Below are 14,719 nucleotides of genomic sequence, written 5' to 3' on the forward strand. Positions count from 1 at the left end.
TCACTGGCAAAATTTGCCATATTTTTAATTCAGACTTATCAATCAAGTTTTACTATTCATTGCTTATAATTATGTCTACTAGATTATTTGAATTCGGATATGCCAAAAGAAAAAAAAATAAAAAGGTTGAACAATTAATTAAATCTCAAGAGGGAGCACATGATAAGTTTTTTATTAGCAGTAAACAAATGCATAGTGAAAAAATAGTTCCTGTAGGAGGGTTTAATGAAACATATAAGAGAGAGTCCAATTGATAAATAACACTGTTTGGTGAATAGAAAAGTATCTGCTGAAGATGATATTATGAAAGATAGAAACATGAATAAAAGGGATAATGAACCACTTACTGATCAAGCAAATTTGGGAAATATGAATTAGAACTTAAGGAATTTAATTGTTAAAAAGGTCCTATAAGAGAATAATGTGATTTTTCTGAAAGATGTAGCGAAGCGACACTTTTGCTTAGCAGATTACGTTTGATGATTAATGGAGAGAAGTACAACAGAAAGTGGTTCATATATTCAAAAGTTATGATAAAATATTTTGCTTTTGTTGTAAATTATTCAAGAACGATGGGATCAATTCAATTGGCCCATGATGGTGTGAATGATTGGAAAAATATTAGTAAAAAATTTTAAACACGCGAAGTAGTTTGTAACCACATCACTAAAATGAGTAGATGGATCAAAATAGACATAAGATTTGAAAAGAGTAAAAAAATTGATAAAAGTGAGCAGTAACAAACAGAGATACAAAACAATGAAGACAAGTATTATTGTGAATCATATATATGGTAAGAATCCTTGCTAAAAAATAATTCAGCACGTCATGGAGATAATGAGAAGATATACCAAGAAATAGTGACATCTTAAGCTTAATTCAAATTATTGGTGAGTATGATACTATAATTCTATATTGAAAGAGAAAATTCACTGAATTCAAAAAAAGAGGACTTATTATCATCATCTTGGGCATAAAATACAATGAGATGATAAGTATGTTAGCGAGTGAATTAAGATAATAATTATTGAGAAACTCCAAAAATCTTAATCAAGTACTTTTTTTGGTATACTTGATTGCACTCCATATCCAAGTCATGAAGAACAAATGTACTATTGAGGTGTGTAGGTATTTTAGCAAGTCCAATGAATGCAAAAGAATTTTTTAAAGGATTTTTATTAGTAGATGATATAGTTGGGAAGAAACAATTTGATAAACTTGTGGATGCTTTAAATAATTTAGAACTTGATACTAATGATATTAGAGGTCAAGGCTATGTTAACGTCGCTAACATGAAAGAAAAACATAAAGGATTGCAAAATAGACTACAAGTAAAGCCTAGAGCATTTTACACTCTTGTTGGCCCCATAGTCTTGTCTTACACTTTATGATATGACAACTTATTGTTCAAAAGCTAAATCTTTCTTCGAAATGGTGCAACATACATGCGCTTTATTTTCATCATCTACTAAACGATGAAAATTTTTCAAAGATAATGTAAATGACTAATGTAACACTCCAAATTTTTACTTTTGGAATCATTATACATGTATAGTAAAAGAATAATTCATAAACAAAAGAAAAACATAATTTTTTCTTCACATGAGAGAATTTAAAATTAGTTTTAAGAAAAATACAATGAACATTATTAAAATCCTTAACTACATAATTTATTCTTCCTTTTTCACCCACGCAACCACAATTCACTTCTAATCGCCTTGAACTTGCATTTTAAGTTGCCTTGTTTAGTTGGTACTAAGATTCAACTTAAATCATTAGACAGAGATTTTGGATTTGAATCCTCGATGACGCGATAGAAAACCGTGAGGGGGCAAGTGGACAAATGTTCATTTAAAGCGGACAGTACGTATGATATAACGGTTTCGGCATACAAGACAGGTCGTTACAACTTAACCCTTATCACAAATGCCATTTAAATGTAAAATTCTCTATATCAATTGACAAGTATTTATGATCCTAAAACAAGAAGTGAGGTAGAATGTGCGACAACATATGAAATTGAGAATTTTTAATTCTTTTTTGGGATGGTTATTTGGTATGAAGTGTTGAATAATGTTAACAAGGTAAAGCAAACACTTGCAAATAGAAGACATGCATATTGATGTTGTTATAGACCATTTATAATTGCTCATTTCAGTTTTTAAAAGATAGGCTTGAATTGGCCAATATTGATGCAAAAGAAATTGCAAGTGAAATATAAATTGAACCGATATTTTGTGAAAAACGAGTTGTACACATAAAGAAGCAATTTTATGAACTTCTTGTGAAGAAATGACATAAATAGTTGAAGAATCTTTCAGGGTCAATTATTTCATATATACAATAGATCAAAAGCAAAAGCTATATCATCACTTCAAAATAGATTTGAACAATTTCCAAAATATGATGATATTCTATGATGCACCGACACGGACACGTGTGTCGGACACGATACGTGTCGGACACGTCGACTCGTGATTTTTCAAAAAAGTACCGACACGACACGTCGCCGACACGTTCATTAAATTTTTAAAATTCTTCATTTATATAGTTTAAATTTAGTTTTATACTTATTATTGATTCTTTTTTGTTGAATTTTTTTAAATATGAGTACTTATTTGTTATTTATTAAAAATTTTGAGTTAAAAATATATAATAGTTATAGTAAAAAAGGAAAATGATTATTATAGAGTGTCCGAAGAGTGTCGTTATCGACACGTATTCGACACGTGTCGGACACGGACACGCTACCCTATTTAGAGTGTCCGTGCTACATAGATGATATTTTTGAATTTTTATTTGATTTGAAAAAAAAAAAAAAAAAAAAAAAAAAAACCTAAATATATCTATTTTACTAGTTTGAAGTGTTCTTGCATTAACCTTGAAAATGACTTGAAGCATAACATGATTTCTAACATTAATGAAATAAAATCATTTTCTAAGTTGAAAGTCAAAAGAGAAGTGATACCTACTGAAACTAACGGAGCAATTAATGTTTTAGATTACATTGAGAATGAATTGTTGTTTTGCAAATGCTTGGATTGCTTATAAAGTATTACTGGCTATTTATGTCATCGTTGTCACGGTCGAAAGAAGTTTTTCAAAACTTAGATTGATTAAATCTTATCTTCAATCAATCATGTCACAAAAGAGATTGAATGAATGAACTATAATTAGTAGTCTAGGGACTCAAAATTCTGAGGTCAGGCCTTATTTCAAATCAATGGAAATAAAGACTGGAGATGTAATAAAAGCATACCATGATTTTTTGATGGTGGTAAAATGCCCTACGAATTTTGGGGGCAGCCTTGAAACTATGTTGAAAAAGATTTCTTCAGGAAATACTTCTTATCATCTTTTTTCTTGATGATTTGTGACATTGCTTTTGCTCATCCAGGGCTACCAAACAACGAAGCAGAAGATTAATCAAATTATAAAAAATAAAGTTAAAACATTTTAAAAATGAACAAAATACCTTAAAAATGAATAAAATACCAATCAATGTCATACCTTATAATCTTCAGTTAAATCCATAGTTCAGATGAGGGTTGGGATTAACCTGTATATTTATTTCTAAACAGAGTTCAAACGTTCATTTCTCTTTCGAGTCATCATCCTAATATAAGGAAGAGACTGACAGCAACAGGCCAATATGAATTGGGGCTGGAAAATTGTATAGAAAACTTAAAATCTAAATTTTAAGGTAAATAAAAATATAAAATTTTTTAAAACCTAATAAGAGACCGACCATTTCCCTGTCTGGAATAAAATCTATTACATGATACAAATAATTTTTCAATAACTAATAAGAGACTGACCATTACCCTGTCTGGAATCAAGTCTATTACGTGATGATAAAATTCAAAGTTCCAAAACTCCACAGATCGTATTTTCCATCTGAATTGTAAGAAAACAGTTAAATTAATTAGTAATTTAAGATTGGGAGAGGTTACCGTTAAGAAACAGGATGAGGAGATAGAAACCCAGCGCATTACGGCCTGCTTGGAGTTTTATTTTATCAGTTTTGACTGGCACCTTCCATATAAAGTTGAAAAAATATATATATATATATTATTTTATTTTATTATTATTATTATTATTATTTAACATCAACCACTCAAAAGCGATGTAGCATAATTTTAATTATCTTTCTCAACACACTAAATCAGTGAGTTTTGATAGTATTTAAATTTTCTTCAAATTTTATTTTCTATTAAGTAATTAGTTTCAATCGACATATATTGTTCAAAATAAATTTGTAAATAGAAATATATTAATTAAAAAATTTATTATAACTAAAAATTACAATATAAATAATAATAAAAAAACTCACTTTAGGTATAAATTTACTTATAAGATAAAAATAATATTTTTGGGTGAAAAATTACCTTTAAAGTAAAAAAACTACTAGTAAGACAAAATTTTAAGTAAAAAAATTTACTTGTATGTGAAAAATTATTTCAAATTACAAAATTAACTTATAATTGTACAATTTACCTATAAATGAAGTACTACTTATCACTTAAAATGTAAATTATAAGTGAAATATTCACTTTGTAAGTTAAAATATTAACTTACATGTAAATTAATTACTTACAAGTAAAATATCACTTATGAATAAAAAAAAATTATATAAGAAATTATAAATTGAAAATTTTAGTAGGAGCATATATGTATTTACTTATAATTAAAATATCACTTATGATTAAAAAATCATATAAGAAATTATGATTTGAAAATTTTACTAGAAGCATATATGTAATTTTAGTCTTTTAAAAAACTATTAAAATTACTAAATAACAAACTTTCGAGTATGGATTGGGGTGTTTTAAAAATGTTATTTAAAATCGTTTAAAACGGACCCCTCTTATATGTCCAAAATGGGTACCCCAATACTCCCAATCAGGCCCTCAATGACTCGAACGCTTCTTTGATTAATCTACTTCGCTGATACTAAATCAGTATCTTTCAACTCACGCAATCGATCATTTTCTTCAAAGGGTTGGGTAAATTATGTTTGATCAAATTTGGACTTTTAAATATTTAGGATCAATTTGGCAATATTTCTGCTTTTGCGTCTGTTTTGGTTTTTGGTTTTATTCCTATTCCTTGTAATAAAGTTTCTTGAGAAATTTATTTTAGGTCAATTTTCTTAAAAGATCTTCTAGTCAAATAAAAGTAGTTTCTTAATCACAAAAGCAACTTTTGACTCCTAAAAAGATATGTCTAAACGGACCCTTAACAACTGTAGGTGTACTCAATTGAGATTTCTATAGAGAAATATCATTATTAATTAGAATTTATAAAAAGAAATTAATATATAATTAATATTTTATATATTGGTTACTTTTTTAATTCAATAAGTTTATAAAGATTTAAAAGTATTGGTAATATGATAATTAGAAATTTCTTTTCCTTTCTTATCAAAAACTAAAGAAATATTTTTAAAAAATCTTATTTTTTTTGTTTATTTTCCTAATTTACGTGACTTACATTTTTTATATTCATTTAAAAAATATTTTTATTGATATAAAAAAATACAACTTTTTACCAAGTGTTATGGATTAATTGACCATGTAAGTAGCAGTTCACAAGGATATGCAATAAGTTATATTAACAATTTTTTCTAAATAAGTATGTTAAAAGTTAAATGATTTCTTTAAAGTCTTTTACGTCCATTTATTCTATTCTATAAAAGTCTATAAAAATCAATAAAAGTTTATTGAACTCTACAAAAGTCATTCACTTAAAAAATTCTCTAAAGCCTTTTAAAAACGTAAATTGATTACATTTCCTTCTTTTAAAGCAAAACACCAACACAAAATCATTATATTCAACAATTTAGAAAAAATATATATATAATAAATTGATTTGTTCTGTTATATCCAAAATATTGCTCATTATCCATCTTTTAAAGTAAATACTATATTCCAAAAAAAGAAAAATGTGGGTACAAATGATAAAGAAATATGACACAGGAAAAAAGTCAATACATTCAAATTTGATAAGGCAAAAGAGAGCAAATTTTATCTCTTCGTTACTGAACCTTTAAAAATCATAATTATATTTTTATAAAAAGATTTCTTTTTTTTTTTTAATCTAAATTGCATTAGCAATAACCCTCAATTGAACCAATAACTTGGTTACTCGGGACTGTGGTTGGGTCAATGGTCGGTTCGGGTATGTGGTACCAACCATTGCAACTTTCTCAACCCCTAAAGAGTAACGAATGCTTTCTGAGTTCTTACCATAGAATACGCGAGCATTACAGCAGCAGGCACGAAGTGTATAACAGAAGGAAAAACACATGTATGAATGCATAATTTCACTGGTAGAAAGGTTAAAAAAGTAATAAGATTGTCACCCTTTGAGCTATATTTGGTACAAGAGTGAGTAAATTGAACCAAATCCATGAATTTGACACACAAACATAAACACAAAGGCTAAAGATTCATACTGCACTCTCATTTTGTAGCCTGAGCAATCATATTACTTATGGTACTTGCTTGTTCCTTTGCCTGCTCCACCAAAGAATCCTGCAAAATCGTAAAAAAATTCAGCTATAAATTCTTATATAGATGTATTGCATTATAAAACTGTGAAACAGCAATACCTGGGCAGCTATTAAACGTGCAACTGTTTTCTTGCTCGACTCTTGAAGTTCACCAGCGATTAGAATTTCGTCCAGTATATAATAAGCCTGTCAATCAGAAACAATTCAAATTGAAAAACAAAGAACACCCAGTGGGTACACATCTAATATGGAGGCTACAGTTGGTATAAAAATGCCCGTTTCAGATTTAAAACTGTGTTCTTGGCTCACTTAGCCACCCATGAATTTCAGAGCAACTTGCAAGTAGTTGAAACTGAAACAATGATACAATTGCTTGTAGAAAGAAAAACGAGTGGCGAACAAAATAATATATTATCAAATTCTATCAAGAAGAGATTGCAGGTTTCGTTTGATCACTAGACATACTCCAACCAAAATAGTATAGTTTCTTTTCCAAGTGACAATGTAAAATTTGCACACATGGAAATGCTCAAGTGTCAAAGGAAGGAAAATACCCAATAGATATAATTTGAAATTCCTAAAAGGCTCACCAAGAAAACAAAATTTCTGCCATATTAAGCCACAGAAAAGATAAGCAGCATCACGTATTATCACTCCTTGACGCATCATACTGGTCTTCAAGTTGTCCATCTCGAAGGGAAAAAAAATCTTACTCTAGACATGTGGTAATTATATAGCATAACCCCAAGCAAAACACTGCAGCACTTTTACAAAAGAACAATGGATCTCTTGCTAGAGGTGTTCTAAAGACATAAAAAGCCACTTCGTGGCCGAGGCTCATAAGATTGCCTCAGACATTTGAAGAAGAAAAATGTCCTATGAGGTGCACATTTTATAATTTGGAGCTTTGATACTCAGACTCTTTGAAATGGTCGGAATATCCGTGTCTGATATGACACAACATGGGTATGGGTATGGGTATGGGTATGGGTATGGGTATGTGATATGTGTCGGATCCTCCAAATTTCAACCGGACACTTCATTATTTTTGCTTCTTTATTTTTCTTTCCCTTTTCTTCTTTTTATTCCTTCTTTCCCTCTTTGTATCGATGGTTTAGAATTTTGACTGTATAAAATGAAAATGGATTTCATATAATGTTAATTGGTGCTCCACTGAGTCCAAATTACAATAAAGTCCCTCATTTTATATTTTATATAACATTTAGTAATTAACTTCCCATAATTGAAATTTGAAATCTAAACTCCAAAACTCATTTCCATCTTGTGAACAACTGATTTTAATCTATTTAAAATGACATCTTGAACTAGTAAAAGAATTGAAACTTGAAAGGCATACTCACGTCCGAAATTTGAACTCTTTTTAACTATATCCTCGTATCCTATATTTTAGAAAATAAATATCCGATACTTGGATTTGAGCAGCATAGATTTGGAGCATTTCAAAGAGTTGATACACACCTCTTATGCCAATAACATTGAGACATAGGTCCCACAGGAGTTGATACTTCAAGGGCGTTTGAATTATTACAGATAATAAAACTAATGTTTCATGGCCCAAGTCAATTAAAATCACAGAAGAACAACCAACTCTAATTTCCTATCACCGACAAAGAGTGACAGCATTAGTACCTTCAATGTTACCCTGTATTATTATCCATGATTAACAAGTAAATCCATTAATTTCAAGGAAATTCAAAATATTCTTATCAAACAGATAAATAGCATATTAACATTTGCCTATGTTCCCACTTCCAAACTCTTTATGTAAACAAATGTGGCTAACAAGAGGAATTATATCAAAATATAGAATACCTATTCAGTTAAGGGGAAAAAAAAAAAAGCATAGACTCAGACGATGAAAGATTTGAGAGAGTGAATCATCTATTTTTATTTAGCGAACAAGTTAAACTACTATTTGATGTCAACTTTGTTACAACATGCTTGTTGTAGGAATTGGTTTAAGTGATTTATAATGAGAAGTTAGAACTGTTTTCATGGACAGCATTGCATATCCTTATTAAGATTTTCTTTCCACTGAGAATTTCTGGGTTAAAAAATAGGAAAAAAATTTGTGTTTACGGGAAAAATATTTTATCGTAAGAACGTATGGTTGAAAATGAGTACAAGAAAAAAGGAGTTTTGAAATAATGGTTGTCAAACAGGGGATAAAAATGAAAGTTCGTGGAAGCACACACTCCACCACAAGAAGAGGTACTGCTTACCTCTTTGCTTTTAAAACACTGGTTGTCGGAAGGGATTTAATATGGGCAGGAAGATTACATTTACTCTTTAATTATGTTCTTGTAATCTTAACTACGACCATATATGTCTAGAAAATGTAACAAATAGTCATCATACAACTTGCAGATATTGTAATATATTATACAACTGCACAAGTACATCTGCAAACTATCAATAGTTAAGTCTCCTAATTATCGTAAATCTGTTGTCACTGCTTATCCCAAAATGTTTCAGTGATTGCTGAGCAGTTTATGCTAGATAAGCTCCACTAAGTGACACTAACATAAGGCCAACTATATATCTAATGTTAGAATAAACTAAGGCCATGTTTGATTGGCACAACTTCCATGGAAAATGGAATTCGAATTCCACTTTCCACCAATTTTGTGTGTTTGATAGCAAAACTTTCCCATGGAATTTGTTTCCATCTTTTCCCCATACACTTGCATTTTTCATGATTTGGTGTAAATCAATTCTCACCAAAGCGGCGAGAACTGGTTTTCAACATTTTTATTTTATTTTATTTTATTTTACTTTTGGCAATGAGAACAAATTTTAGGAACAATTATAAAAGAGAATATCTCTTAAATTGACTATTTTTATGTAAAACAAAACCAAACGAACACAAAAATATAGATGATCTTTTTTTTTTTTTTTTTTTTTTTTTTTTTTTGTGGCAATGAAAAAAAATTCTAGGAATAATTGTAGAAGTGGATATCCCTTAAATTGACAATTTCCATGAAAAACAAAACCAAACGAATACCAAAACATACTTTTATTTCAACATTTTTCACGTGAAAAATTATACCAATCAAGCACTATTAATTGACAATTTTCAATAAAATAATTTCTAGACAATTCAATTCCTTGGAATTCATTTTCTTTCTACCAAAATTCCATCTTTGCAATCAAACGGATCCTAAGTGATATGCCATCAATTTTTCCAACAAGAATAAACTAATTCTTTTATGATGAGAATATAAGTTTTAAATTTTTAAAGATAAATATCGAACAGAAATCATATTTTCACTAAAATACACAACCTAATAAAGAATTTATCTTGCCTCAAGATGCATCTCCCCCATCAGCTTTATTGATTAACAGAATGGAACTATGGAAGCAAAAGACAAGTTAAACTATTTAAACATTATGCACAGCATTATAAAATGATAAAGATGAAAATGATGTTCATTACCTATGGCAAGCAAAAGATACCATAAGGACATATGCAAAGAGATGCACATGCACACAACCTAGCACATAGAGATGGCAAGCAAATTATTTGACATTTGTACAATGAAGTGGATTTCGCACGTCTTATTAAAGATGCCACTGCTATCTTAGCTCAAAGATAGCACTAAATCATTGTAAGAAAAAAAATGTTGTCTAAGGCTTATGCAATAAGGGGCACCTCAAGTGAGGCTTGCATTAATTGCCCTGAAGCTTATGCCTTGAGTGCCTCTATTAACTCTTATGCCTTAGGTTAGCTAAGGTGTGTGCTTGTTTGTCTTGCCTTTTCTAGGCTTTTTATAAGAAATCCGACCTTGCAAGCTGCAAGTTCATATCGTTGAACAAAGAATCTAGGTACTGAAATTTTTAACACAGAGGGATAATGAGAGTCAACAATGCAAATCAATCATTCCATGAGGCAAGTATGCAAATACACAAACGCTCAGAAATAAACCAGCCCATAAAATTCCATCAACTTTCCTTTCTTTGCAATCTCTATAATTTTACACCTCGAATGTATGAACACAAGTTTTTTGTAAATAGTAATCAGGCAACAGTCTATTAAGACTCTTCAAAATATAAAAATCAACCCAGGATAAAGAGTTGTACCTTATGGAAATTAAAGATCAAATCCAGCTCACACACCTAATGGACAAAGAAGAACATTCAGTTTAGAATATGAACATGATTTAAACCTATCCCTACGCTAATGATGCTTCACAGTGTTTCAGTACTCACACTTCCAAAGTAGCGGTCTAGTATTTCAACAAAGTGGTGGATAATCTCGAGGACCTCCAATTCATTGTCATCTTGATCAATACACATGCAGAAATAAAGGCTGGCATATCTGCATTAGTACAGAAAAAGCAAAGAATGATTACTTGTGTACGCCATTATCAAGAGGGAATCAGGAAAACAAATTATATGCTGTTGAAAAATCATGGTAACAGAAATGAACTTGGAACTAAATACAGATGACACAACACCTTTTATAGACAACTTTATATCCCCTCCACTCCACAAAATTACACAGTTTAGGGCCACGACTGAGAATCATACCACTAAGCTCCCGAATAACCTTTAGAAAGTACAAGAGAATATGCAGTGTTGTTAGAGTCCTTGAAAAATGTAAATCAATTAAGAAAATTTATTTTCTAAAAAAAAAATAGTATAGCGCAAAGTGAAGCCCGTTGCATCGTTTTAGATCTAGTGTGAAAGGAATGATCCACTACAAATACAACATCATTTCAAATTTCACAAGAATAAGGTGAATACCTTGGTTCTTTCCTTTTGAGAATAAGGTGAATACCATTTTGTTAGCCTCACTTTTCCCTGCCGGCTAATAAGGAGAACAAAGTGGATCTGAAATAAGACAAGAAGCTAAGTCACTCTTCAACTGTAATAAAAAGGGAATGGAAACTGAAAATTTTGCTTCTGATTACAAATGAGATACTAAATTATTTTATCAAGTGCAGGATGCATTTTGAGTACTTCTAGTAGTGTTAATCTAGGTTTCATCTACAGGGAATAATTGAATAGAATAGCTATAATATCAGGATTTCTTAGATGTAATGGAAATGATGCACTAATCAAAAGCAAACATAATAAACAAAAACATCATGTAGGTATACTTTAGATGCATTCTTTCACTAGCATCAACATGACAGTACCCGGCAGAACCTCCTTACTACATTAACCGATTATTGGAAGGTAGCTTTCTGATTATCCCAAGGCCCTTTTATTTTTTTAATTTTTCCTTTTTCATCTATTGGTTCAGAGCGCTTAAAGTTCTATTGGGGTATTCTGTGACTGGAGTATAAAATCACAATTCGACTCCATGTTGATCTTATCTTAATCTCCATAATCGACATTGATCTTATCTTGATCTCCATAATACCACAAAATCTTGTACTTAGAATTCTTTGGAAACTATCTAGAAAAATGTTCAACCTAATCTTATTTCTTATTGAATGAACAAAGCATATGTAGATCCAGAAAGGATCTCAAGCATGCTAATCCGACATAATCACAAGCTTATAGATCCAAAGTTTGAAACGAGATTGATGTTAAACAAAATTAAGAAATCTTCCCCAAAATCCGGAATCAATTACATAGTTTCAAACGAGAAAATACTACAGAAATCAGCAATCAGAAGAATAGATTGAAAGCGAAGAACTATAAAAAAATTGTTACCATGTCGTCAGCCGATCCAGATTCACCAGTGCACTATAACAATTGAAACAAAAAATCAGCTTTTCGTTCCTTCTCCTTTTGTACCAGTACGTTAACGTTTCAAGTTTCAACTTCTCTTAGGAGAAAAAACGAATGTACCGTACAAGTAGAAATAGAAATATTTATTTTTTTCTTCCGTCTCCATTAATATTTAGGGTGTGTTTTGATCCACTTTTTTTTTTTTTTTTTGAGAATGTATATTGAAATAGTAGATTGATAAAAGAAAATGTGGTTAGACAGATGTAAAAGTTTTTGACTTGGGCGTAATATTAGTTTAATGAAGAATATATAGTTGAAAGAAAATAGAGAAAAATATATTATAAAAAAAATAAGAATCATACACTCATAGAATGCGTTTAATTGTAAGCATTGAATTTGAAAGGAAAAAATAAATAAATTTTAGATAATTCACTTGCCTAGAAGTTATTTGCATGAAAATTATCAATTAAATGTGTTTGATTGATTTAATTTTCAACCTATAAAAGATTATACTTATTCGATTTTTATTTGTGGGTAGATGTAGGGATGTTAAATGGGCCTAGCGGCTAGTCGACTAGGCCACTCGGCTCGGGCACGTAAAAAAAATGTAAATTTATATATATTAAAAAAAGAAAGTAAAAAATGTGCAAATTTACCATAAAAAAAAGAATTAAAAAAATCACGAGCTCGCGAGCGGCTAGCGGGCTCGGCTCTACCCACGAGGTCGTGGTCTCACAAGCTCGATCGTCTTTCACGAGCCACGAGCCCGAGCCGAGCTCGTGGGTAAAAGAGTCGAGCCGGCTCGGCTAGACCCATTGCCATCACTAGGTAGATGAGAGAGAAAAATAGATAGTGAATTTCTAAAAATAAAATTCTACTCCCATAAAGAAAATATTTTTCTTGATTTTGAGGAGGAAAATATTTTCATGGAAAAATATGTCAGTCAAACAGCACAAAAGCAGAAATTTAAGTGGAAAAACACATTTTTCATGAAAAATATTGACAATCAAATGTACGTTAGTGTCTGTCTGAATCCCATTATAATTTAGGAATGTATTTTAGAATAATAAATTGATGAAAAATGTATTATTAAAAATAAGAAAAAATTTTGAATTTGTATAATTAAAAAGATGAAAAAAAAATATTTTAAAAATAACAAAAATCCAACAAGAAGTTAGGGTCTGTTCAGTAGTGATTATGAGAATTGATTTTTTGACTGTTAGAGAAAAAAGTAAGTACCACCTGTGAGTAAAGAAGTCAAAAATAATGGTTGATTTAGGGAAGTAACGATAAAAAAATGACTTTTTAGGGTAAAAAATTAGAACCAAACGGGGTTTAATCTTTTTTTATTCATTTGGAGTCTTTTTAAGATTTTATAGGGTCAAACTGTGCAAGGTTAAGCTTGTTGAAAAATTACACTGATATTGTGCATATTATATTCACAAAACATACAATCTATGTTTACGAAATCGAAACGCAGTTTCGTCTTATCGAAATCGATTTGGGAAGATGAAACGACAAATTCAATCATTTCTATTCTTTATTTCAAACCTATATGAAATCAAAATAATGTTATTAATTTTTTGAAATCAAATACGAAAGAACAAATCATAAAGAATCAAGGAGAGATGCAAGTGACGCGATTGACCGAGGTAAGTGTTGGACACTTTGTCCTTAAGATGAATTTACCCTGCATCGGTGCTAACAATTTTCTGACAATCATCTCCCGAGAAAACAACTACTACATCGAGCCATATAAACACTCCAAATGGCTTAGACCAAATAACTGCAATGGAGTTTCTTCTCTACCATAACCGTGACTTTGATGCAAGAGTTTTATGCAAAACCATCTAAGCATGGAATGGAATGATATGAAATTATGAATTGAATTTCTTGAATTCTTTTTAAATTATAAAATCCAAACATATTTGGCCAATATATAATAGTTGGATAGGTATGTCAAAAGATACACCCACACCAAGAGACATGTCTTGGAATTCATAATTATTGGATTCCTATGAAAAGACACAACTTTTCATCCATCTCTTTCTAGAATATTTCTCAATATTCTATACAAATTTTCAAAAATTTCAAGTATAAAGCGGCTTACATTAGTTTAATTTCTCATTCACCAAATTAAGAATTTCACTTAAATAATCATGTAAAATTGGTCACAATCAATTTTCAATACAAAATTCCAACAAAACCACATCTTTAACATGAGTTGGACTAATTTGAGAATGCATGGGAGATGAAAGGGGTGGGCAGGATCGAGATGACATAATTTCAGGAGGGGAATTTACTGAAATAATCTGAGCGCCTATTTGAGCCTCATTTTTATAGGAAAATGCGTTTTGAAATATTTATTTTTTAAAGAATATATGGTTAAAAGATAAAGAGAAAATTTCTATTTAAAGGTAAAATTATTTTATGAGAAAATGTATGGTTGTAAATAAATTTTAAAAAAATTGAGTTTTTGAAAAAAAAAAAAAAAAAAAAGGG

General features: G+C 30.1%; 1 protein-coding gene across 1 annotated transcript in view; it reads right to left on the reverse strand.

Annotated features, from left to right (window-relative positions):
* Nucleotides 1-13,958: 13,958 nt before the first annotated feature.
* LOC111398103 (AP-1 complex subunit sigma-2-like) overlaps nucleotides 13,959-14,719 on the reverse strand; it is an 8,170-nt gene continuing 7,409 nt past the window's right edge. The window contains exon 7 of the mRNA XM_023025057.1: nucleotides 13,959-14,067. Coding sequence (XP_022880825.1) covers nucleotides 13,959-14,067 — 109 coding nt within the window. The remainder of the gene's footprint in view (nucleotides 14,068-14,719) is intronic.

Source organism: Olea europaea, chromosome 7, assembly GCF_002742605.1.
Source record: "Olea europaea var. sylvestris chromosome 7, O_europaea_v1, whole genome shotgun sequence".
NCBI classification, from domain to species: Eukaryota; Viridiplantae; Streptophyta; class Magnoliopsida; order Lamiales; family Oleaceae; genus Olea; species Olea europaea.